This window comes from Hydra vulgaris, chromosome 04 (genome assembly GCF_038396675.1).
Source record: "Hydra vulgaris chromosome 04, alternate assembly HydraT2T_AEP".
Taxonomy (NCBI): domain Eukaryota; kingdom Metazoa; phylum Cnidaria; class Hydrozoa; order Anthoathecata; family Hydridae; genus Hydra; species Hydra vulgaris.
Window position 1 is genome coordinate 44,102,501 of NC_088923.1, and position 25,749 is coordinate 44,128,249.

The 25,749-nt window shown below is 27.4% G+C and overlaps 1 protein-coding gene across 1 annotated transcript in view; it reads right to left on the minus strand.

Annotated features, from left to right (window-relative positions):
- Nucleotides 1–25,749, minus strand: part of LOC100212369 (fibrillin-1) — a 65,158-nt gene that overhangs the window by 11,189 nt on the left and 28,220 nt on the right. The window contains exons 9-20 of the mRNA XM_065796423.1: nucleotides 19,972–20,193; nucleotides 19,122–19,232; nucleotides 18,644–18,754; nucleotides 16,600–16,710; nucleotides 15,933–16,043; nucleotides 15,518–15,631; nucleotides 15,172–15,392; nucleotides 14,905–15,085; nucleotides 14,451–14,717; nucleotides 13,276–13,386; nucleotides 6,882–6,998; nucleotides 6,522–6,638 (exon numbers count right to left, since the gene is read on the minus strand). Coding sequence (XP_065652495.1) covers nucleotides 6,522–6,638; nucleotides 6,882–6,998; nucleotides 13,276–13,386; nucleotides 14,451–14,717; nucleotides 14,905–15,085; nucleotides 15,172–15,392; nucleotides 15,518–15,631; nucleotides 15,933–16,043; nucleotides 16,600–16,710; nucleotides 18,644–18,754; nucleotides 19,122–19,232; nucleotides 19,972–20,193 — 1,794 coding nt within the window. The remainder of the gene's footprint in view (nucleotides 1–6,521; nucleotides 6,639–6,881; nucleotides 6,999–13,275; nucleotides 13,387–14,450; nucleotides 14,718–14,904; nucleotides 15,086–15,171; nucleotides 15,393–15,517; nucleotides 15,632–15,932; nucleotides 16,044–16,599; nucleotides 16,711–18,643; nucleotides 18,755–19,121; nucleotides 19,233–19,971; nucleotides 20,194–25,749) is intronic.

Below are 25,749 nucleotides of genomic sequence, written 5' to 3' on the forward strand. Positions count from 1 at the left end.
TATTTCATCTGGTAATTCATTCCATGCTTTCCATGCATGCGGCCCAATTAAGGAGAAGTCATCTAGAAGGATTTTGAGCAAATTCAAGTTCAAAAGTTGTTTTAAAACTCATGAGTCTTTCTTCATAAATATGTCATGTTTTTAAAAGAGAGAATTACCTTAGTTGTTAATCTCTGGAGTTGCTCCAATATAAATATATCTTCTTTAAGGTAAGGTGACAATGGTAAAGAGAAAATTTTATTATAAAGATTCTCAAAAATTTGTTTATCAATACGTAACTTAAGGTTCCCTTAGCATACCCAGCACTTAACTCATTAATTTCTCAATTAGATTACAGCGCTTAACTCATTAATTTCTCGATTATTATTTACATTATGCATAATGTTATAATTCATTTTTTAATAAGCACCTTCAGTTATATATGAGTAGTAGTAGCAGTTCAAAATGGTTAAACAAATAACAGAAGCAACCCTGTTTTAATAACATGGTTTTAACTATATGATTTTAAAAAATAAGAAAATGTAATAGTTTTTAGTAATCGCTATTACTATTATTGTTATTTAAGAATTTAGTTTATTTTATATTTTGAAAAAATTTTAATCGGAATTTACAGATTTAAATAATGATGCAAAATTGGATTTAGATAAAACGCATGATAAAAGATGTGCTTTAATAAAACAACTTAGTAACATTATTTTTAAAATGTTACCAAGTTGTCTGCAGTTTAATTATAACAAAAATAAATAAAAATTTATAAAATATTCCAACAAAAATTATGAGATTTATTTTTTGAAGAAAAAAACCCTGTTACTATTGAAGTTAGAAGATGTTTTTACTAAATAATTTAAGACGGTTATAATATCAAAAAATGCTTTGCCTGATATTATTTTTGCCTGATTTTCAATTTAATTTACTTAAAATTTAACTTACTTATTAAACTTAGATATGTTAGATGATATAACACCATGAATTCCAAGGGGCCATTTGCATGCTAATGTAAGAGAAAATATAGAATCTACAAAGAAAAAAAAAGAATATTCTTAAAGCCACGTATCACTCGCCTGTAGATTATATGTTTATTTGACCAGCCAGTAGGTTTTAAAGAATAAAGGTTGCTTTATTTAAGCATGGTTATTTAGTTATTTAATAGCAAGCTGATAATTCCAAGAACCGAGTGTAACTCTATAACTGGCGAAATATCAAAAACTTATCTCTCATCAGATATAGATTAATCTAGGTCATCAGATTAGGGATCATCAGCAGAGGGAGGTTCACATTAAACTTTCATTTTTCTGCAAAGAGTTTTGATTTCTCTAAACAATGAATGCTTTCTGATAAATAACTAGCATTGCTTGGTTTCCAACTGTTTTTAGAGATTCCACACCAAAGGCAGATGAATCTGAGAAAAACATTTGCAAGTTTTATGCCCACTGCTTGTGTGATAGAAAAACTTTCAAGACAATTCTAAAAATTGCTTTTAGTTCTAATAAGTCAATTTTATAAACTCAACAATGGCCAAGATCATAAGTTTCCTCACACTTGAGTTGTAAAATGTAGCTTTTGAAAAGGAAAACTGTTTTTTTGTTCTTTTTGGCTTTTCAATATTCTCATACAGACCTTTAAAAAGCCACCACCTTCATCAATGTCTACTTTGATCATATCAAAAGCACTCAGTAATTGTTTTCTTCCTTCGTTTACTTTTTTTCTTCCTTTTTTAATACTGAGAAGAATTTGTCTAAATCTAGCACAATTGCAAATAATGACTCATTGTTCACAATTTTTAAACTCATGCTGTAAGACCTATTGCGATAGAGCTTTTCTAAAATTTGTAAAAGTCATGACAATATAATATTTTTTTAACCTATTGATAATGCCATACCTATGTTTACTTGATAAATTTTTTTCATTGTTGTAAATTTTCTATTGAAGTTTGTCTTAGGGTTATAATTATAAATCATCTAATAGAGTTATAATTACAGTTATAATTATAACTATAAACTTATAATTATTAATTATAATTAATAATTTTTTTTAATATTTATTATTTATTCATAAGGGTTATAATTAGGTAGGGTTAAAAGGGTTAAAGTTAGGTAGGGATATAATTAATAACTATAATTATAACTATAAACTAATAATTAATAATTATAATTATAGAGTTATAATTAGGGTTATAATTATAAATCATCTAATAGGGTTAGATGATATATATGTCCTGCTGCCTCGTAGGATACGCCTTTTTAGGCAAAGGCTAGGAGACTGCCAACTCCGACTTAAAACACCCCCTATTTTAGGGCTCTTGGTTGAGTAAAGACTAGAGATAGTGTCTCGATAAAAATACTCATCTTGGGCAGATATTAAATGTACCCAGCTACTGTCTTGTAGAAGACCTCCTAGGCAAAGACTTAAGGGGTAAACAGATTCTATCTGTTGACCAGCCTCGCACCCCTTCTTCATCTATTAGGCTGGCGCAGATGTATTTTTAATACATTGTTACGAGTTTAGGATGTTGAATGCTGGATCTTCTTGACTCAATGCATGGGTTTTGCTTGTGTCTCTGTTTTTATGACTAGGCAACTCATTCTATTATCTCCTAATGAGGGTACAGTTCTAAAACTCAGTTTTATGGTTCTGAGGCCGGCTGGTAGTCAGGTTTCCCGAACTCTGTGGTAGCTCTCAGAGAGGCTGATTCCATCAACAGCTGAAAAATATCAAAGTATTAACAGTGTCATGTTGCGGATGGATGGTGTCCCTGTTTGTACTTTTGGTGTGCATTGCAGAGGCCACATTTGGAGCCCTTTGTTACAGCTTAGGGTTTATTAGTAGTAATGAGACAATTGCTTGGGCTATTAAACAGTGTTCTGAGTACTATCTATGCTTTGAGTCAAATTCTTCAATCTAATTTAAAAATGAATAAAGTACCAAAAACTATAAAACACAAAAAACCATCATCATCACCAAGTTCTCTAAACCTATCATTCACTAATATTCGTGGTCTTCAAAGTTATTTTTTTTTCTGTTGAATCTTATCTCTTGCAAAGTTCACCAGACCTACTTGCTCTTTGTGAGACTAATTTGAGTTCAGCTGTCTCATCTTGTGATCTTAGTGTTGATGGTTATCTTCCTCTAATTCGTAAAGGCTCCAATAGTCACATGCTTGGCCTGGGCATTTACATTCGTAAGAATTCACCCATTTGTCGTGAAACTAGGTTTGAATCCACAGACTATTCTTTCATGTGCTTTCGTTTAGCACCACTTCACTCTATTGCCTTTCCCTTTGTTCTATATCGCTCTCCTTCATCTCAAGACTGCACTCTTTTTGATGTTATTTCTGATCATATTGACCAAGCCCTCTCTCTTTATCCATCAGCTAATATAGTTGTTGTCGGTGACTTTAATGCTCACCACTCTGAATGACTTGGCTCTAGTGTCAGTGATTTGGCAGGCATTAAAGCTAACAACTTTTGCCTTTCTCAATCCCTAACTCAATTAGTCAACTTTCCAACTCGCTTTCCTGACAACCCGAATCATTTACCTTCTCTACTCGATTTATGTCTGGTTTCTGATCCTAGTCAGTGCTCAGTTGCTCCACATTCACCCTTAGGTGCTTCTGATCACAGTTTGATCTCTTTAAAACTAATATCTCATTCTTCTTCATCACCTGAATACCCCTATTATTGATCCTCTTACAACTACAGTAAAGCTGACTGGGATTCTTTCCGTGATTTTCTTCGTGATTCCTTGGGTAGAAATCTTTTGTCTTCCTGTTGACAAATGTTCTTCTTATAAAACTTCGTGGATTCAGGCTGGCATTGAATCTTTTGTTCCCTCTTGATGATTCCAGTTCAAGCCTCACTCTCCTCCATGGTTTTCCTCACACTGTGCTGCTGCAATTGCCAATCGAAACCGTTACCTCCATATTTATCAGCAAAACAATTCTCCAGAAAACAGACATCTGTTTATTACTGCTTGAAACAATTGTAAAAAAGTTTTGTCTAACGCCAAAACCCGCTATTCCCAGGTCATGAAATCTCGTATCTCATCTCAAAAATTAGGCTCTCGTGACTTCTGGAGAATCTTTAATAATATCAATAATAAGGGCAAATCTTTAATTCCACCTCTCTTGTATGGTTCAGACTTTGTCACCTCACCTAAAGGCAAAGCTGAATTGTTTGCTAAAAACTTTTATCAATATCATCTCTTGATTCCACTAGTCACGTTCTACCTGATATTGCCAACAAACAAGTTGATCCATTGCTTGACATTCATATCACTCCAGCTTTTGTATCTAAAGTGATTTCATGCCTAGACTCTTCTACAGCTTGTGGCCCGGACAACATACCTGTTATTGTCTTGCAGAAGTGTTCTCCTGAGCTGTTGTCTATACTCTCAAAACTATTCAACAAGTGCTTATCAGAGTCTTGTTTTCCAGCCTGCTGGAAAGCGGCATCTGTTATCCCTATCTTCAAAAATTCTGAAGAGCGATCTGATTCGTCTAACTACCGTTCTATTAGTCTTCTTCCTATCATAAGCAAGGTTTTTGAGTCTTTAATTAACAAACACTTAATTTCTGATCTTGAATCTAATAACTTACTTTCTGAACGCCAATATGGATTTCGATCTTCTCATCCTAGAGCTGATTTGCTAACAGTAATAACTGATAGGTTTTATCGTGCATTAGATAAAGGTGGAGAAGTTAAGGCCATCGTTCTTGACATTTCAAAAGCTTTTGATAAAGTTTAGCATGCTGGTCTTCTCCATAAGCTTTTTTCTTATGGTGTATCCGGCAACATCTTTAAGATTATTGAATCCTTCCTTTCCAAACGTAGTATAAAAGTTGTCCTTGATGGACACCACTCTTCTTCTTATTCTGTAACTTCAGGGGTTCCTCAAGGTTCTATCCTTGGCCCTATACTCTTTTTAATTTACATTAACGATCTTCCAGATATTCTCACATCTAAGGTGGCATTGTTTGCTGATGATACTACCATTTATTCTTGTCATGATAAGAAACCAACACCCTCTGATTGCTTGGAGGGGGCATTTGAGCTAGAAAAGGATCTCACTTCTGCTACAACATGGGGCTCACAGTGGCTGGTGAACTTTAATTCAGATAAAACTCAATTTTTTTCAGCCAATCGTTATCCCAATAATTTAGATCTTCCTATATTTATGAACGGTGATGTACTCGATGAGTCACCTACTCTTCATCTTCTAGGATTAACTCTTACTTCCAATCTTTCTTGGAAACCATATATCAAATCAGTTGCAAAATTAGCATCTGCTAAGGTTGCATCTCTTTATCGAGCTTGTCACTTTCTTACTTGGGATTCTATTCTTTATCTCTATAAATCTCAAATCCGGCCTTGTATGGAATACTGTTGCCATATCTGGGGTGGATCTTCTAATGATGCCCTTTCTCTTTTAGACAAAGTGCAAAAACGCATTGTAAACATAGTTGGACCTCCTCTTGCAGCCAACCTCCAACCATTGTCACTACGTCGTAATGTTGCTTCTCTTTCTCTTTTCTACAGATACTATAATGGGCACTGCTCTAAAGAGCTAGCGTCACTTGTGCCATCTACTAAAATTCATTCTTGTGTTACTCGTCATTCAAGACGAGACTGTTCCTAAGTGCTCCAAAAACGCTTATTCGTCTATTTTTTTTCCTCGAACATCAGTTCTTTGGAATTCGCTTCCTTCATTTTGCTTTCCTGATTCATATAATTTGCAATCCTTTAAGTCGTCCGTCAATCGTTATCTTGCTCTAAAATCTTTATCTTTTCTCTTTCAGTAACTTCCAACTTTAATTAGTGGCTGCCTGCAGCCTTGTTGGAAGCGAAGATGTTTAAAAAAAAAAAAAATCATTAATTTAGGTAAAGATGTAAAAAAAAGAATTTTGCTAGACCTCTTGAGCAAGTAACTTGCACCTCTGCCTCGATCTTTACTATTTTCTACTGAGATGTAGATGTTAAGTAAGTTATTAAAGTTAAATCAAAATATAAACAATTGTTCAAATAATAATAGCATCTACTGTTTCAAGTGCAAACTTTTACATTGCAAACTAATTATGTTTTTTTGTATGCCTATTTTATGATGAATACTTATGTTGCAATGCATGTTTTTTTATGATGAATGCATATAATGCTTTGGCAAATGCAGCCATGCTATGTTGCATGCAATTGATTACAATAGGGTATAAACAATCATGTAATGCAGCTTGCAATTAATTATAATGCTATAGTACAATCAATCATGTTATGTCACCAGCAAATAATCATAATGTTATAGCACAATAAATCAACATAGAAATTACCATGTTGTATGCAAAGTAATCAAATATATAATAAAACTTTGAAAATCAATTAAGAAAATGAAAGAAAGTAAATGAAGAATATTCTAAAACTTTGAATTGAGTAAAAAAAACAATACACACACACAACTTAAATAGAAAAGTTAAATAAATAATATAATAAAATAAATCAACTTAAACATCTAATAAGGTAGAGAGAAAACTATACCTTCACAAAGTGGTCCTTCAAAGCGTGCTCTGCACTTGCATTCTATATGATCATCCATTCCAATGCATTGCCCTCCGTGCATGCAAGGATTTGTACTCAATGAGCATCTGTCTTTTACTAAAATAAATGTGTTTCCTTAAACTATTTGTTCATTTATACAAATAATTTATCAAATATTTTGCACATGTCAATCAAACATTTTCCACATGTCAATCAAATATTTTCAACATGTCAATCAAATATTTTTCACATTTCAATTATTACAGACAGTGCTTTAACTTCTTTAAAACTTATTGAAATAAAAACAATTAGATTAACAATTTAGAATTAAAATTCATTGAACTATAAAATTTCAAATACTTTCACAATTAAATCCTTTCCAGCCAGACGGACACTCGCATTCATAGCCATGAATAGACTTTTTTAAATTACACTTGCCACCATGGTTACAGGGATTAGGTTCACAAGGATGAGGATCTTTAAAAAAAAGAAAACACAATCAACTTAATGTTTTAAAATGAAAGTAGACTGAGTAATAACAAGATAAATCAAAAATAATCAGATATAATTACATTAACCAGGTTATATTATTATTCATCTGAATTACATCAGAATCATTAGGGTCAGGCAGAAGTCACATAAAAAACCCAATTTATAGAGTAAAATGATAAGTCAATTATATATTTATTCATTTATTTGTATATATATAAACATATATACAAATATACTTCATAATACTTTTGAATAGTAAGTTGTTTTTTTTAGAGATTAAAATATGTTTTTCACAAAATGGAAGTTACAAAAAAAAAAGAAAAAAAAAGAATTTGCTCAAATGTAAACTGTAATGTAAATGTAGATTTTTGTTGAAATAAATTGTTAATTGAATGTTTGTATGAAAAGCCGAAAATGGTTATGGAAGATAGGTATGTTAAGTATGTTAAATCAATCTACTAAACTATTAGACTTTTCTGCAATAAAAAAGAAATTGAACAACATATTCATAAAATAAACAAAGTATTCTTCTATATTTAAATAGCTCTATGAACATAATCAATATTTTGACTAGGCTTTTATGAAATGATAAACATTCTTAATTCCTAATTCAAAACTTTTCAAATTATGTTATGTCTTTCTAAAATTAGTTATAACAGTACGAAAAAGGTTAAAAATATCTGCTCAAATTATTTCCAATTATTAACTAACAAAAAAAGATACTAAAAACAAAACATTTGTTAAAAAAACAAAAACAATGTATAGATTAAATTTATATTAAATAATATATATATATATATATATATATATATATATATATATATATATATATATATATATATATATATATATATATATATGTATATGGATATGGATATATATATATATATATATATATATATATATATATATATATATATATATACATATATATATATATGTATATATTTCAATTTCAATCTTGCCAATTTTTTAAATGTGAAACAAAAAAGTTTAAATAAAAAAGACTTGTAACTGTTAAATAAGTTTTGAAGGTTTTCTTTTTTATATATATATATATATATATATATATATATATATATATATATATATATATATATATATATATATATATATATATATATATATATATATATATACACATACACACATATATATATATATCTATATATATAAATAATACATATAATATATACGATTCTTACACTAACTCTTTGAAAATGAATTAAGAAAATTAAAGAAAGTAAATGAAGAATATTCTAAAACTTTGAATTGAGTAAAAAAAAACAACACACACACACAACTAAAATAGAAAAGTTAAATAAATAATATAATAAAATAAATCAACTTAAACATCTAATAAGGTAGAGAGAAAACTATACCTTCACAAAGTGGTCCTTCAAAGCGTGCTCTACACTTGCATTCTATATCTATATTCTGATCTACTAACTCAATTTAACTTTTTGATGCTTACACTTACAGACGTTTGTTTAAATGTTTTGTAAGATTTTATAAATAGAACTTTTACATTTACATAATTTTAAATTTACATAAGTGAGATATTTACAAATCTTTTTACAAATTTCATATACTTTCTTATAAAAAAAAAGTGGCAAAATGCTTTTGCTCGCCTTCTTTTTTAAATGGATGCTGCCAACTGATCTAATTTATTTAACTAATAAATTAATTTAGTTATTTAATTATTCTTATGATTTGTTTGTATTCCATTTGTTGAGTTGTTGTTTGATTTTAAATTTTTTTCCCTTTATTTATTAGGAAAAATATTTTTTAAAAAGAACTACTTTTGAGTTAAAAAACTACTTACATTCTGAATTTAAAACCAATTTATAATGTTAAGTAGATACTTTGGTATTAAATCATACTTCTACTACAACTGAAAAACGTAAACATTGAAATATTGTTTAATTAAACAAAATGTTTAATTAAATTCGAGTCAAATTGTAAATCAAGCAAAAACTCATTGAGTACAAAACAAATCATAAGATTAATCATTTCGATCAATCAATTACAAATCACGTTGATCACTTTATGAAACATAAATTCTTAAATAATTTAACTAAATAAACATGTAATAACAAATCAGGTGACATATTATAAGGATAAAATAAATTTCAGTTAATAATTAATTTCCAGTGTATATGATATGCAATTAAAATCACATGATTTAAACAAAATTATTAAATCAAATCAAATCTATTATTTAAATTCTTAGTGTTGATTAACATTAATTTAGAACTAATTTGTCTATTGTAAATTTTACTTAATATCATTTACCTAATACACTTTAACAAACAATACAGACACCAATGTTCATAAATATTGCTAATTTCCTTAAACATTTCTAAATATTCCTAAAATGTTTAAGAAAAACATTCAAATATATTCACTTCCTGGCGTTACTGGAATAAATAATATTGAATCAGTTTAAAAAGTAACTTGTCAAACAATGTTTTCAAACAAAAAATACACAAAAAGCTTGTTAGATGAACTTTGTTGTCTCATACTGCAGTAAGATAATATTGTTCAAGGATTGACACTAAAAATAAAATTGGTCAAAAGAAAGACTGAGCTAAACTGTAAAAGACATGTTAAATAATATTGTTCAAGATAATATTGTTCAAGGATTGACACTAAAAATAAAATTGGTCAAAAGACTGAGGTAAACTGCAAAAGACATGTTAAATGCAATTTGGAGTGATAAAGTCATTTTTCAAGTTATTTATTATATGAAAGTATTCAGTCAAAATATTCAGAAATAAAAATCTTAAGATTTAGAAATCAACTGATTAAATAACTGATTGCTCCGGACCATAAACTTTAGGTATATTGAATATTAATAATCTCTTTCACACAAATGTGTATATATATATATATATATATATATATATATATATATATATATATATATATATATATATATATATATATATATATATATGTATACATATATTTGTTACTATATTTACATGTTAAGAAGCTAAAATCACAAGCAAAACCTCAAGATGTGTTTTCTCTGCTTGTACACTTTTCGTGTGACTTGGACTTACATTTGTAACCATAATCTAGTCTTTTTAATAGCATTTTTGCTAACACAATTTTAACTTTGAAATTTAATTGCAAGTTAATAATTTTTCAAAAATAATGTTTTGCCAACATTGTTATTTGGAAATGATATGTTTTGGTGATCAAAAGAAATTTTATTCTTGAAAACAAATTTTGTCAGTATATAGAGTTAATTTACAGTGGGTGCAAAAAGACACTGAGGAAAAACTTTATTTAATTAAAGACCATTCAACAAAATAACATAAACAAACACTATTCTAATGTAATTTTACATGGGAAATACAAATATCATATCAAAACAACAATATCATTAAATGTTGACTTGATAATTGCAATTTTGTAAAAGTTAAGGTTCAAAAAGTATCCAACACATTGTAAAAAAAGAATTTGATTCGCCAATAATTTGTCATCCGTTATGTTCGAGGGAATATTCTAGAATCAGAAAACGTTGGAACATTCTAGAATGCAAAAGAACGTCACAGAATCTTTCTAACTGCAGTCATTCATTACCTGACATCTTCATTGAACGGTGGCCTAAATTTTACGCTCTTCAACAATGCCTAAAACTACAGAATTGTCTGAATCAACTAGAAAATCAATTATTCAGCTGCACAAAGATGGTTTGAGATATAGAAAAATTTCATCTGTGTTAAATATCCCAATTTCGACAGTTGGTGATACAGTTCGGAGGTGGAAATCCATCTTTCGACTAGTCTGCCTCATTCAGGGCGTCCTACAAAAATATCTGACCGTACAGCTAGGAATTTAGTTTGAAAAGTACAGAATATTCCTCAACTGACTCATTTTGAATTGCAAAAAGACTTGCAATCATCTGGGACAAATGTTTGCAAGAATACAATTAGGACAGTTCTTTGAAAGAGAGGATTCCATTCTCGGTCACCAAGAAAAACCCCTCTCTTAAAGGAAATTCATGTAAAGAAACGCCGGAACTTTGCTGAAGAGCACTTGAGTAAACCTTCAAGCTTTTGGAATAAAATATTATGGTCAGATCAGACTAAAATAGAGTTGTTTGGTTGGAACTGTGTCAGTCGTGTTTGGAGACAGAAGAACTCTGCGTTTCACCCGAAGAATACCGTCCCAACAGTGAAGTTTGGAGGTGGCAGCATAATGTTTTGGGAATGTTTCTCTTCTGCAGGCCCTGGGGAATTGGAAATCATAGAGGGAAGGATGAACTCGGAAATGTATCAGGGCATTCTTAAGAGATGTCTTGTGAAATCATCCAAAAAATTGAACCTTCCTCGAGGTTGGATATCCCAACAAGACAATGACCCTAAGCACATGACTAGGGCAACTCGTGCATGGTTTCAGGAGAGGAAAATTGACTTATTGGAATCACCTGACCTCAATCCAATTGAAAATCTGTGGTGGGAATTGAAATTGAGGGTTCAGGAGAGAGATCCAAGAAATCTTATCCAACTGAAAGAAATATGCAAGGAAGAGTGGGCTAAAATTCCTATTAGCATATTTGCTAATCTTGTGAACAAGTATTCCAATCGTTAAGAAGCAGTTTTGGCTGCTAAAGGTCACATGACAAAGTATTGAGTAAATTTTTTACTATGTGTTGAATACTTTTTGAACGTTAACTTTTACAAAATTGCAATTATCAAGTCAACATTTAATGATATTGTTATTCTGATATGATATTTGTATTTCTAATAAAAAATTACATTAGAATAGTGTTTGTTTATGTTATTTTGTTGAATGGTCTTTAATTAAATAAAGTTTTTCCTTTGTGTCAGATACTTTTTGCACCCACTGTATATTAGTGAAGGTTTTTTTTCCAAAACCACATCAACCTGATTCTAATCATAACTTAATAGAGGTTTCAAAAATCGGTAATTCAAATTGATCTCCAAAAAAAAGACATCTTTGACATTTTTTAGCAATGATTTTTGTTTACCATGTTTTTAATGAAAAAGATTTTAATTTTCAAAATATTAATAAAATTTGGTTACAGTTAATAAATAAAGTATTTAAATAAATAAATAAAATTTGGTTATAGTTAATAAATAAAGTATTTAAATAAATAAATAAATATTTGGTTACATATTAATAAATAAAGCCTTTTTTTTTTTGTAAATTACAAACAAACTTTTTATGTTTATTTCACTTCAGTCTTTAACGTTTGAAAAATATTTAAATAAAAAAAATTATTTTAAACTTGGAACAATAATAATAACAAAACATTTAAATTTGAACAAAACATTCAAATCTGAACAAAAAAAAAAAGTTCAGAAACTCCCTGAATACCTTAATCTGAAGTGATAGAAAATACTTTTCATAGAATAACACTTGGTTTTTAATCTGAGAAAAACTCTGATATAAAACCCCCAATTTAGTTGTGGGCTAAAAAAAAAGAAGGAGTTCATAAACCTTGGATGACTTCATAGTGGTTGTATCACAATAAAAAAAATCAGTCCTGATCTGCAAGACAGATTAATGCCAGGAAGGGCATCCAGTGGTAAAAAAAAATGCTTTATTTCTTCCATAATGTCATACTTAAAATATAAAAAAATGGCATTATGGAAACCTGTCTCAACCAGACAAGTTTAAAAGCATGAATGTTAAGCATTAAAAAGGTTAATTATAAACATAAAATTATATAACTGTTATTAATAAAATATAAAAGCAAAAAAACATACATTGAAAAAAATTGTAAGAAGATTAAAGTTAAACATTTTTTTTTTGTGCGGGCGAAATATAATAAGTACCTTATTTATAAATTACCAGCCAAAAAAACTGCAAACCTAAAAATTGGGCCTTTAAACTGTAGATTAGATATTATCACAATCATATCATCTGTTGATATGTAGATATTAGAAAGAATTCACTGTATTAAAATATCAACTTTTTATTGTCAAATAAAAGATCAAAAAACTAGTGGCTTTTCATTTAAAGCTAGTTAATCATTGGTTAACTATTTAAAGCATTCAGTTATGATAGCATTTATCACTTAATTATAGCATTAATAATAAATATAAATCAAATTATTAGACTATAACTAAATTATTTATCATATTGTAAAATAAATTTAAAAAGTATTTGTCATGTTGTAAATTAATATTTATTTTGAAACAAAAAAAGCAAGTGATCAATTTTTTGTCAAACTCATTTTGTAAAAAAAATGCCACAAAAAGCTGCAAAAGTGAAAATTTACCATCACAATTCAAACCTCCATACCCAGAGATGCAATGACACTGATAGCGGTCTCCTTTAGGAATACATGTTCCATTGTTATTGCATGGCAACAACCGACACGGATTCATATCTAAAAATGAGTTTGAACACACAGCTAAAAATTTTTATTGACTACATAAACAACAAAGCTAAAAATAAATGAACATTATTTCTTTAGATTCAAATTATTTTACTTTACATGATAATTAATTATTATTAATTACTCTTTTCACTAAGAATAACTATGAACACATAAATTATTAAACATACATTAAACTATGAAGATATAAAATATTATACATAAATAAAACTATGAACACATAAAAATACTAAACAAGCATAAAACTATGAACACATAAAATATTAAATATATATATAAATTATTAATTAACAGCTTAAACTATAAAATTTAATAATATTTTATTATTATATATCATAATTTGATATAATAGTATTTATAAAAATTAATTACTGAAATATTTATAATTTAATTTATTAACTAAGTTATTATATTTATATACTATATTAATTTAATACTATTTGCTAACCATTAATAATTAATATTCATAAATAAAATACAGTTAACTCATATATACAAATCAGTATATACTCAGAATGTTTTTCAAAAAACAAACAGAATTGCTTACACAATATGTTTTTGAATTCATTTCTCCAACCAATTAGTATTTTTATTAAGTTATTGGAAGCAACAAATACACACAACATATTTGTATTTTTATTTAAAGTTAATAATTAAATACAAGTTTTAAAAATTAGTCTCAAAATATTATTTTCTATAGCATGATAAACTCGTAAATCTTTCAAAATGCAGCTCACTACTTGACACTAATCTCATTATTTTTCAGGATGTTCACCTTTAAACAGAGTAAAATAAGGTTGTTTTCATTCTTGCATAACTCAAAGAGTGCATGTTTAAGAGAATTTATAAAAGTTTAAGAAAATAAGAGTTTGAATGAATAGCATTTATATTTTACTCAGCCAAAGGGATCCTGCAACATCAAAATATAAGTTACAAAAACAAGTAATAAAAAACAGAATCCCTTTGACAAGCATGTCTCATAAATCTCACAAAAAAGATCACAAAAAATCATTTATGAATTTGTGAGACATACTTAAGTGAACATTATAACATACGCTGACAATGGGCTCCAAGGTATCCTCCAATACACTGACAAACATATAGGTCATGTAACGATCGTTTTATAATAGTGGAGGTTGTTGCATTTTTAATAGTGAAAAGTATTTTTGGAACTTTCTTCAGTTGCAATGCTAATTTTGGATTTCGAGAAATATCATAACGTTTGAATAAATTATGTAATAAGCGAGGTGAATGCTGATTACGACGAACCCTTTCTGATTGGTTAAGCGTTCCATACAGATACTTTTTATTAGAAGAAAGCCCTTAAACAAGAAAGAAGTGTTTAACACCAAATTAAGAAAGAAGTGTTAAACATAAAATTAAAAAATGGCAAATTAATAAAATATAATAAAGTACAAAAATTAAAAAATAAAGTTTCACATTTTAGTTTTATGCAAAATACAAAACTGATAATAAAATATGAAGTGCATTGTAAATGTGTATCATTACCAATTGTTCGCTTTTCAATATCCATATTCATTTTGCTCTCGTCAGACTTAAAATCTCCTTTAGCATTAAAATCAGAATCAGAATCCTCCATCTGCTTTTCAGATGTAAATAATGAAATTTGTTGGTTATTGTGAGGTAGATTATGATGTAGTAGCTCTGTGTCATCTTCGTCATCAGATTCCTTTATTTTTTAAATAAAGAAAAACATTTATGTTAAAAAAAAAGAAGAAACCACAAATAAAAGTTCTGAAGGGGAAAAAAACTTGCTTTCTTATCATCGTCTTTAAAATGAAAGTGGTTAACAGCACGCCTTGCATTGAGGTCTGCTTGACCTTGTTCATTTCTTTCATTAAAAATGCTTGAGTTAAAAACAGGCTCTACTACTGAAACTACATTCACAGTTCTATCATTTACATCATTAAAACGTGGTAAATGGCTCTGACAAGTGCCTCCATTTACACAAGGATTTGGTACACAAGGATCTGTATCTATAGTAAACATAATAAATCTTAATAATAAGTAATAAAACATAATAATAAAAAAAGAATTATAATAAATATCTTAAAAAATTTTTTTTATAAATTATTCATTAATAAAAAAAAAATGTACATACCAGCACAATGATGACCATGATATGGAAAAATGCATTCACAAAGAAAGCCAAGTGGATTATTAGCTGGAATACAACGACCACCATTAAGACAAGGGTTATGATCACATACGTTTTCTAAGTTGATTTAAAATTTTATAAAAGATAATATGATCAGTCATAAATATTCTTTTTTATTATGTAAATTAAATTTATTATGTAAATTAATTATATTTTTGCCCACTTATAACACAGAAGTAAATTTTTATCTAATGAAAAAAAGAAAGATTTAATAGTTATGGTTTTTGCAAAAGCAATAAAACAACTTAAAAAAAAATTTTTTTTTAGAAAAATATTTGATGATGACACTAAAAAACTGAAAACAATTTATAACTTTGCATTAACTATTTTATACCTTTACATTAATTATCTTATATACCTTCACATAAATGCCCAAAAAATCCTTCTAAACATCGACAAAGAAAAGATTCATTTTCTTCTATACAACGTCCTCCGTTCATACATGGATTTGATGAACAAAAGTTTTGTTCTAAAAAATGATAATTATTAAATCACAATTAGTTAATAAGCAAATAACAACCCTTTGATAAGAACCCCATGATAAGAACCCCACAATAACAATCCCATAATACCAACCCTATGATAATAAATCCATGATAATAACCCTATTATAGCAATGCCTGATAACAAATCCATGATAATAAGTCCATGATAACAAACCCATGATAATAAAAGCAAAAATAAATAAAAAATTTTAATAAGCAACATTATTAGCTGTTAGATGATAGGTCATTTATTATACTTTACATGTGAGTACGTGTGTGTGTTTGGCTAATATTTAAAACCATTAGTATTAGAGTAGGTTAATTTAAATAAAATTTTATGATAACTAATATGTGTTTTTAATACTAAATAATTATAATGAATAACCTGAAAACAAAAATGATTAGCCTGAAATTGAAACAAAAAAAAATACAGTAGCATTAAAATATAGTGTAAAAAAAACACATTAAAAGCGTTTACTAAGGTAAGAGTAATTAGAAACACAAACATTGTAATAAATTATTTATTTAAAAAGAAAATACCTTCGCAAAACTTTCCACTATAACCATGAGGACATTCACATATGTAGCTCTCCTCACTCTCAAAGCATTTACCACCATTGTGGCATGGGTTTGGATAGCAATGGCTTGTTACTAGAAAAAAAGTTAATAAAGATATCATATGATTTAAAATTCAAAATAAAGAAGAAACACTTCAATTATTTCCATGATAACTAAGTAACAATTAATAATTATTCCAATATTTTAAGTATACTAAGGTTGACCTATGTAACCAAATACTCACAATAATAGTTACAAAGAATACCCTCAATTATTTAGAATTATTATTTAGTTATTAAGCCATATTTCAAAACATATAATTGGCTGATTTGATGCTTACATAGCCATAAATTTTCAAAATATCCAGAACTATATACAATTTTTATGCTAGTTAAAACAAAAAACGAGAATAACAAAAAACTGGTAAAAAATAGAAAAAAATTGCTCTTACTTATTAGATGGCATAACTAATACTATGTGCACTGAATATAATAAAAATAGATGCTAACTTATATTGAATGTATATTTAAACTGACATTATAAGCAATTTTAAGACAAAATGTAAATGTACTTCAAAATGCAATATATGACAATTGATGATGTATGATACTTTGGTTTTAAATCAAATTATAGAGTTTTGTACAAAATAAAGAACATTTGTGGAAAGCATAACAAATTTTTTAAACCCATTGCTGAAAATCATTAAATGCATTAAAAAACGTGTTCTAGAGGTGGAGGCAAATAAGATTTAAAATGGAAATAAGATTTTATAAAGTTTTGAACAAAACATGATTTAGACAATGAAGCTATTTTTGATAATGAAGACATGCAACACTTAAGGTATTGAAAAAGTTCAAAGATTTATTTAAGATATGAATATCAAACATAGTCATAATTGACAGCAGCACTATATGTCACTAAATAGTTGACAGCAGCACTATATGTCACTAAATAGTTGACACCAGCACTATATGTCACTAAATAGTTCAATTAGTTTGTTATTGAAGATGAAAAATGATATTACTACAAGAAACCTAAATCAAAAAAGGATAGATAAAGTTAGGTGTGTCTAATCCATAAAAAACGAAGTAATCCAATGAGATAAGTTTATGCAGTAGAAAGGTGTATAGAGTATATACTATACATTATATACTACAGATTAAACCATTTGAAACTGGCAATGTCTATCAACAACAACTAAATTAGTCATTCCTCTATTCCAAATTTCAAACAAGCTTAAAACAAGTTTCAAACAAGCTTCAAACATATCATTTCAATGCATTATTTAAGGATAAAAAAACACTATATGTATACGCACAAAAAGTTTAATTTCAACATGACAATAATCAATAATCCTGAGCCTCACATAGTAAGTTTTTTTAAAAACTATTTTAAAAAGTAAAGTATCAAAAAGTTTCAGCCATCGTATTCACCAGACATAGATCCAACAGATTCGCACTTGTTTTAGTTGATGCAGTTAGCCATTCAAGACATACAATTCCCTTTTAAAAAAGTGTTTTCATAAAAAATATTAAAAAATGACGTAAAAATTAATTTAAAAATTCCATATTCTAAAAGGCAAGGAACTTTTTAAATTAGCAATTGCTTTTAATAGATCAATACTATATTGTATAAAATATTATATTGTATGTCACTAAATAAAACAGATCTTTTTACTAAAAACAGATATTTTCAATTAATATGTGTACAGAAAATTATTTAAAGATTTTAATAATAAAAAAGCTTTCCTTAGATCAAAGACAAACAATAAACTTTTCTGTAATTCATTGGTTGTGCTAAAATGTGATTATCTTAAAACAATAAAAATTGTGAAAAGACATCTTAATTAAAGCAATCAGTCTATACAAATTAATTAAATTTCATACTGGCTTGCATATTAGATCTTAATTAGAAATAATTAATTTATTAAAAATAATTAGAATTTAAATATTTTATTTTGCTTTTAAAAAGTAATATTATTTTACTCTAAATCAGTAACAATATATAAAATAAAAATTAAACATACGATGACATTTTGAGCCATGAAAGCCACTTCCGCAACGACACACAAATGTTGATCCAACTGCTTCACAAACTCCAGAATTCATACAAGGATTCATGTGACATGGCGTTTCATCTAAATTTATAAATTTTAAACCATTAAATTATAAAAGTAAAGAAGCAAATTTATAAAGATAGATAATGAAGAAAATTCATTAAGGTAGATGAGTGAAACAGATTCTTGAAACAGATAAATAGATTCATAATGGCAGCTTGATAAAATTCATAAAGATATACTAAAGTGAGAAGTTTTAACCATTTTTTTATAAACGATCAATCAATTAATCGATAAAGAACCTGCATATTCAATAGTGAACTTGCTTCATGGATTCTTACCTTATAATACTTATGTAAATTTTATTATTTTAAAGCACTTCTTTTTCAGAGTTAAAATTGTTGTTTAAAGATTTTGTTTTTATAAAATATTTTAACTGAGTACTCACGTTCACATCTATCACCATGAAAGTTTTCAGGGCAAAGACATTTAAATTGATCAGTTGAGTGAACACAAGTACCACCATTTAAACACCTGTTTTCTTGACATAGATCAGAAACTAGAAAAAAAAATCTTTTAAATTGTTTATTAAAAATATAACCACTTACAAGAGAAAAACTGGTTTATCTAAAGAAGGGGGTGCTTACAATCTATTCTATTCTATTAAAGGGCCAGGGCTCTTTGTATTATGTTGACTCTTTGATATTTAAATTCACTACAAAATTCACAGGATCACACATCTAGAAAATCTTTTGAAAAAAGTTTTGTGATAGGAATTTGGGAGAATGTAAAAGTGTAAAAGAATTTAAGCAAAACAAAAACTCACACAAGGAAAAAAAATCTAATCGATAAATTTAATGCATAAAATTTGTGAGTGAATTTAAAATTCTTGCATAACAAATAAATTACTAGCACATTAACTTTTTCAACTAGCAATTACAATAATTTTCAACTTTTTGTTGCAAATGCAAAATTGCAATAAAAAAGCTAAAAAAAAGAAAGGAAGGAAAACTTTTGTTATGATAATAATAATAATAATAATAATAATAATAATAATAATAATAATAATAATATTAATAGTAATAATAATCTTTTGATCTAATTTCAAAATATTTTTTTTATCTATTATTATTTAGTAATTTTACTTTATTATTATTATTGCTAATGTAAACTTAATAATTATAAATATATTACTTTGAAATTAGCAGACTTCTTATATAGCCATCTCAATAAAAAGTGTATGCACCCCCACCCCTACCCTCATTTAAACTAAAGAAGCTTCTTAAATAAAATCATACTGTCACACGATTCACCCATCCATCCAACACTACAATTGCATGTTATAACACTGCTTATTTCTAGACATTTTCCATTTGAACCACATGGATTTGGTACGCATGGATCTTTTTCAAGACAATCTTTTCCCCGATAGCCACTGTGGCATTGACAACTATACAATGAACCTTTTTCCAAGCAAATAGATTTGTGGAGACACGGATTCTTTGCACAAGGATTCAATTCTATAATTATTACATTTAAAAATCAAATTATTTAGCTACAAATTGCTTATTTTTTTCTTTTTATGTTAGTATTTTTATTACTAGTATACAGTATTTTGTTATTTATGATCAGGGTTGTCCAACATGTGACTAATCGGCCATTAAGTAGCACTCTATATCACTGTGTAGTACTTTTAAAAAATTAAATTTTTTCTTAATTAAAAATTTTTAATGTTGTACAGCAGCATTGGAACTATTTACTAATATATATATATATATATATATATATATATATATATATATATATATATATATATATATATATATATATATATATATATATATATATATATATATTTTTTTATGTTAATTCACCTTCCCAAGGCCGAGAAGGCCACTACATACGAGGAGGCTACTTAATTGTGGTTATAACCCTCTCTCAACTATATAACTCCGAAACACGAGCCTTGACGAACAAGGCGGCTGCGCGGAGAAACAAATGAAGCGCGGTACTCCTAGGGACGTGGTGGGGATCGAACTCGAAACCTCTCGCTTACAAAGCGAGCGCACTACCACGACACCACTACCGCATATATATATATATATATATATATATATATATATATATATATATATATATATATATATACCGCATATATATATATATACCGCATATATATATATATATATATATATATATATATATATATACCGCATATATATATATATATATATATATATATATATATATATATATATATATATATATATATATATATATATATATATATATATATATACACACACACACACAGTATGCAAAAAAATAATCGTACACTTGAAAAAAAATCATACGATCAAAAAAATGAATTGTCCGTTAAAATATCAAAAAAAAAATTTCATCTTATCTTGATATCTTATCAAGTATTGTTTTAAAAAATTATTTGTGTATTGGAAAATTAATTGCTTTTTAAATCTATTGAACTTTAAACAATTGATCTAATGATGCAATAAATTGAATGAAAAAAATAAATAATCGTACAGTTCTAAAAAATGTCAAATTGATCAAATTCCATGGAAATCAGTACCGAGTGGGGCTTCCTTTGGCCTTGACGGCCTCAGCTAGATAATTTGGCAACGAGCTGACCTGATTTTTGCCATTAATAAATGTCAAAATTTCCACTCCTTTCCAATTCATACTACCCCAAACCATCACTACCTCGCAAACAATTCAATTTATAAGCTTCTCTTTTTTTTTTGCAACACTTTTTGGACTCCATTTGATGAGACGAGGTTGTACTTTGACTTATCTGACCACAAAATTTTTTTCCAAAATTTTTTTCCAGCATTTTTTCGTACTTCTTTGCTAATTTCAATCAATGTTTCATTTGTTTAGAAGTTAAAAAAGGTTTTTCTCAAACTACTGTACTCTAAACAATTGAGGACACTGTCATTCCAGTTTCTTTTTGGATCTGACAGTACAATTTTCCTTGATTTTTCAAATCAACTATGAGGCTTCATTGATGGAAAGACAAAGTTTTCTTGACATTTTTTTGCTGAAACACTATATTTTATATATATATATATATATATATATATATATATATATATATATATATATATATATATATATATATATATATATATATATATATATATATATATATATATATATATACATATATATATATATATATATATACATATATATACATATATAGATAGATATATCAGCCCTTGGAATTAGAAAAGATGAGGTTGGCAATAAATTGCAGACCTTAAACTGTTAGAGGTCGGCATCAGGTCGGTGAATTTGACATAAGACATAGAAACAAGGTCTGCATTTTAAAAAAATTTTTTTTTAATTCTGATTCACTCTCAACAAAGCTGCAAGCAACCACTATTAATTTGGGAGTTACTAGAAAAAAAGAATAGAGTTATAGAAGACGGTTGACAGAAGACTTGAAAAGTTGAAAGTTGTATGAGTCAGGAAAACAGCTTAAAGATTGTGGTAGTAAAATCAAAGATGTAATTTATTTTGAGTTATGTGACTTGGTTGAGCTGCAACTCTGTTAAGATTTATTTAAAGTTATGTGACTTGGTTGAGCTGCAACTCTGTAAAGATTTCTTTCTTTTAAGTTATGTGACTTAGTTGAGCTGCAACTCTGTAAAGATTTCTTTCTTTTAAGTTATGTGACTTAGTTGAGCTGCAACTCTGTAAAGATTTCTTTCTTTAAGTTATGTGACTTAGTTGAGCTGCAACTCTGTAAAGATTTCTTTCTTTAAGTTATGTGACTTAGTTGAGATGCAACTCTGTAAAGATTTTAGATTTTATTACATGATACAGTGTGGTTTCTAAAAAGTAAGGAAAAAGAAAAAGCTTGTTTGAAAATGTTGACTAAATGAATTATTTGGCATTTTTGAGTGGCATAACTCAAATTTAATGGAATTGAATTTTAGGTAGCAAAGTTAAGATCAACTTATTTGTAAACTGTTTGAAAACATAGAAAAATTTTTTAGTTTTATCAAAAATTATTGCAATCTTATTTTAATTGTAGTTGACTTGACACAAGATTCTGCGAACTTAAATTAGACAAGAGTTGGACTTAAAAAAGAGTTGGACTTAAAGGGATACCCAAGTGCAGAGGCAAGTTGTGTTCATATTAAAGAAATTGTTTAAAAAAAATATTTTTTTAATAAAACTAAATAATAAATGTATACCAATAAAATTAAAGTTGTCATTTTAGTCGAAGCCATCTCAATTTTTTTTAGCTCTCCAAGTCTGTATAATGTTAGCCGCAATCTGCAGACTTGATAATTTATTTCATGCGTGTTTAATTTATAACAGTTTTGGTATATGACATCATAGAAATTTTTTTTTCAAGATATTGTATTTTATTTTTTTTGCCACCTAATTATGTTAATTTGTATAACTTTATACTAAATCCCAAAAAAAAGTTTGTGATACAATTACAAATTAAGTAATATATATGGTTTTGATATTTGAGTAGCGCAACTTGTTTTTAACAATTGTAAGTATAAATCTTTATCAAGATTTTGATATAAAAATATGTTTTATATAGGATTTATTTTGTAAAACTTTTATTATGTCTTTGTGTACTTGGAGTTTTGAAAATGACAAAATTGCAATGATTTGGATGAAAATAGACAAGCAGTATAGCATAACAAGTTTTGTCAATTTTCAAAATTGAGTTTTTAATGTTGAAACTGTCATTGCAAAACTTGCATTCGTCAATTCCAGTAGTTTTTTATGAAACGCTTTAAAATATGACATGAATTGAGAAATGCCAAAATGCACAACATTTTATAAAAGTGCGCTATGATGATTTTCAATTTAAATCACTGTCTATCTTAAATAATTGCCAAAATACAAAAATTATTGAGTTAATAGTAAGCTGTCTGGATTTTATGCAAGGCAGAAATTGTATAAAAAAGGGCACAAAAAATATATACCTCACATTTTTATTGAATTTTAAAATGACAATTTATGCTGTTATTGGGTGCTGTAGTAATACAAGCACATCAGGTTTTTATATATCCTTTTATTGATTACCCTCAGATCCCAATAACTGCAGTTTTATGGAAAAAGGCAATTGGTATATCTAACTGCAACAAGAGTGTAAGAATATGTTCATTACATTTTGATGGTTCATGTTTTGACATGTCAAAAGAACAAATGACGAAATAAATCATTGCAAAATCAGTGCTAGGGTGAATCCATAGTTTTAAAACAGAAGTAAATTAGAGAGGCTGTTTAAAAGTGATACAAATTTCTTTAAAATTGCTTGTTTTGAGGATGAAATCCCACGAGGGTTTCTTGGAATGAACATTAAAACATTCAAAGTGTCACATACTAGAGTATTGAATCCTTATAAGGGTCAATATTATCTGATGTTATACTACATAATTTACAAATTTATTTAACGCTGATATACTTTAATACATTTTCTTTAAGTATTTCTGCTTGTAATTTTCCTTATTATAATAAGTTTGTTTTTGTTGTTTGTTATAATACTGCTGCTTACTGTTGTGTTTTATGTCTAACAAATTGAGGAATTTTGTAATATTATGTTAATTGGTTTATCACATTATCCTTACCACAATGATGGCAATCATTTATAATTGTATTGCTTTCTGAAAAATTTATTGATAAAATTATGACAATTACTCACAGCGATAATAAATTATGACAATTACTCATAGCGATAATAAATTATGACAATTACTCACAGCAATAATAAATTATGACAATTACTCACAGTGATAATAAATTATGAAAATTACTCACAGCGATAATAAATTATGACAATTACTCACAGCGATAATAAATTATGACAATTACTCACAGCGATAATAAATTATGACAATTACTCACAGCGATAATAAATTATGACAATTATTCACAGCGATAATAAATTATGACAATTACTCACAGCGATAATAAATTATGACAATTACTCACAGCGATAATAAATTATGACAATTACTCACAGCGATGATAAATTATGACAATTACTCACAGCGATAATAAATTATGACAATTACTCACAGCGATAATAAATTATGATAATTACTTACAGCGATAATAAATTATGACAATTACTCACAGCAATAATTAAACGGTTGAACTACTTTTAGTAGTTATTTCTGTCATAACCAGATTCCAGACTTCTTATCTTTCTGTTTAATTTGTTATCATTTATTATTATCATTATTAATTTATTATCATTTATTATTATCATTATTAATCCAGATTATTACTTTAACATACAAAAAGGTTATGTTGTTTCTTTCTGGTAAGTGGAAAGTTTTGGTTAAAAGTGTAAAACCTACCCTTCCCATGTATCTAATTTACTACGGGGTTGAACCATTCAAATTAAACATAAATTAATTTTAAGCTGAAGAATTAGAATGCATTGTACCAATTAAGTAAAACTAAACAAAAATTAAACATAAAAAAGGAATATATCCAATAAACCACATAAAATAAGTTAAATATAAAAAGAATGTTTCCAATAAACCATTTAAATTAAATTTAAATACATATGAACTAAATATAAAACAAACAGCTGCACCACACCGTAAACACTTAATTTAAATATAAACAAAACCTAGAATGAATAATCTCAATAAACTGTTTAAATTAAAATAAATATAAACTAAAAAAATAATGAACAATGTCACTAAACCATACAACCTAAACAAAATATAAATTTAATATATAACAAATATTCGCAGTAAAACGCACTAGTTTAAACTAAATATAACTAAATAAACTAAATACTGAAAAAATAATTTTATCAAAATGTATAAATTAGTTTAAGTATAAAGTGAATATAAAACGAGTGACTTGAATACACCATATAAATTAAACTAAGTAGAAACTAACTTTAATACACATTTTTTTACTAATAACTGTTTAAATCAAACTAAATTAAAGTTAAAATGAATATAAAACAAAGAATCACTTTAAACCATATAAACTAAATGTAAACTAAACATAAAACAAACAACTTTATTTAACCATATAAACTAAATATAAAACGAGAAATTGCA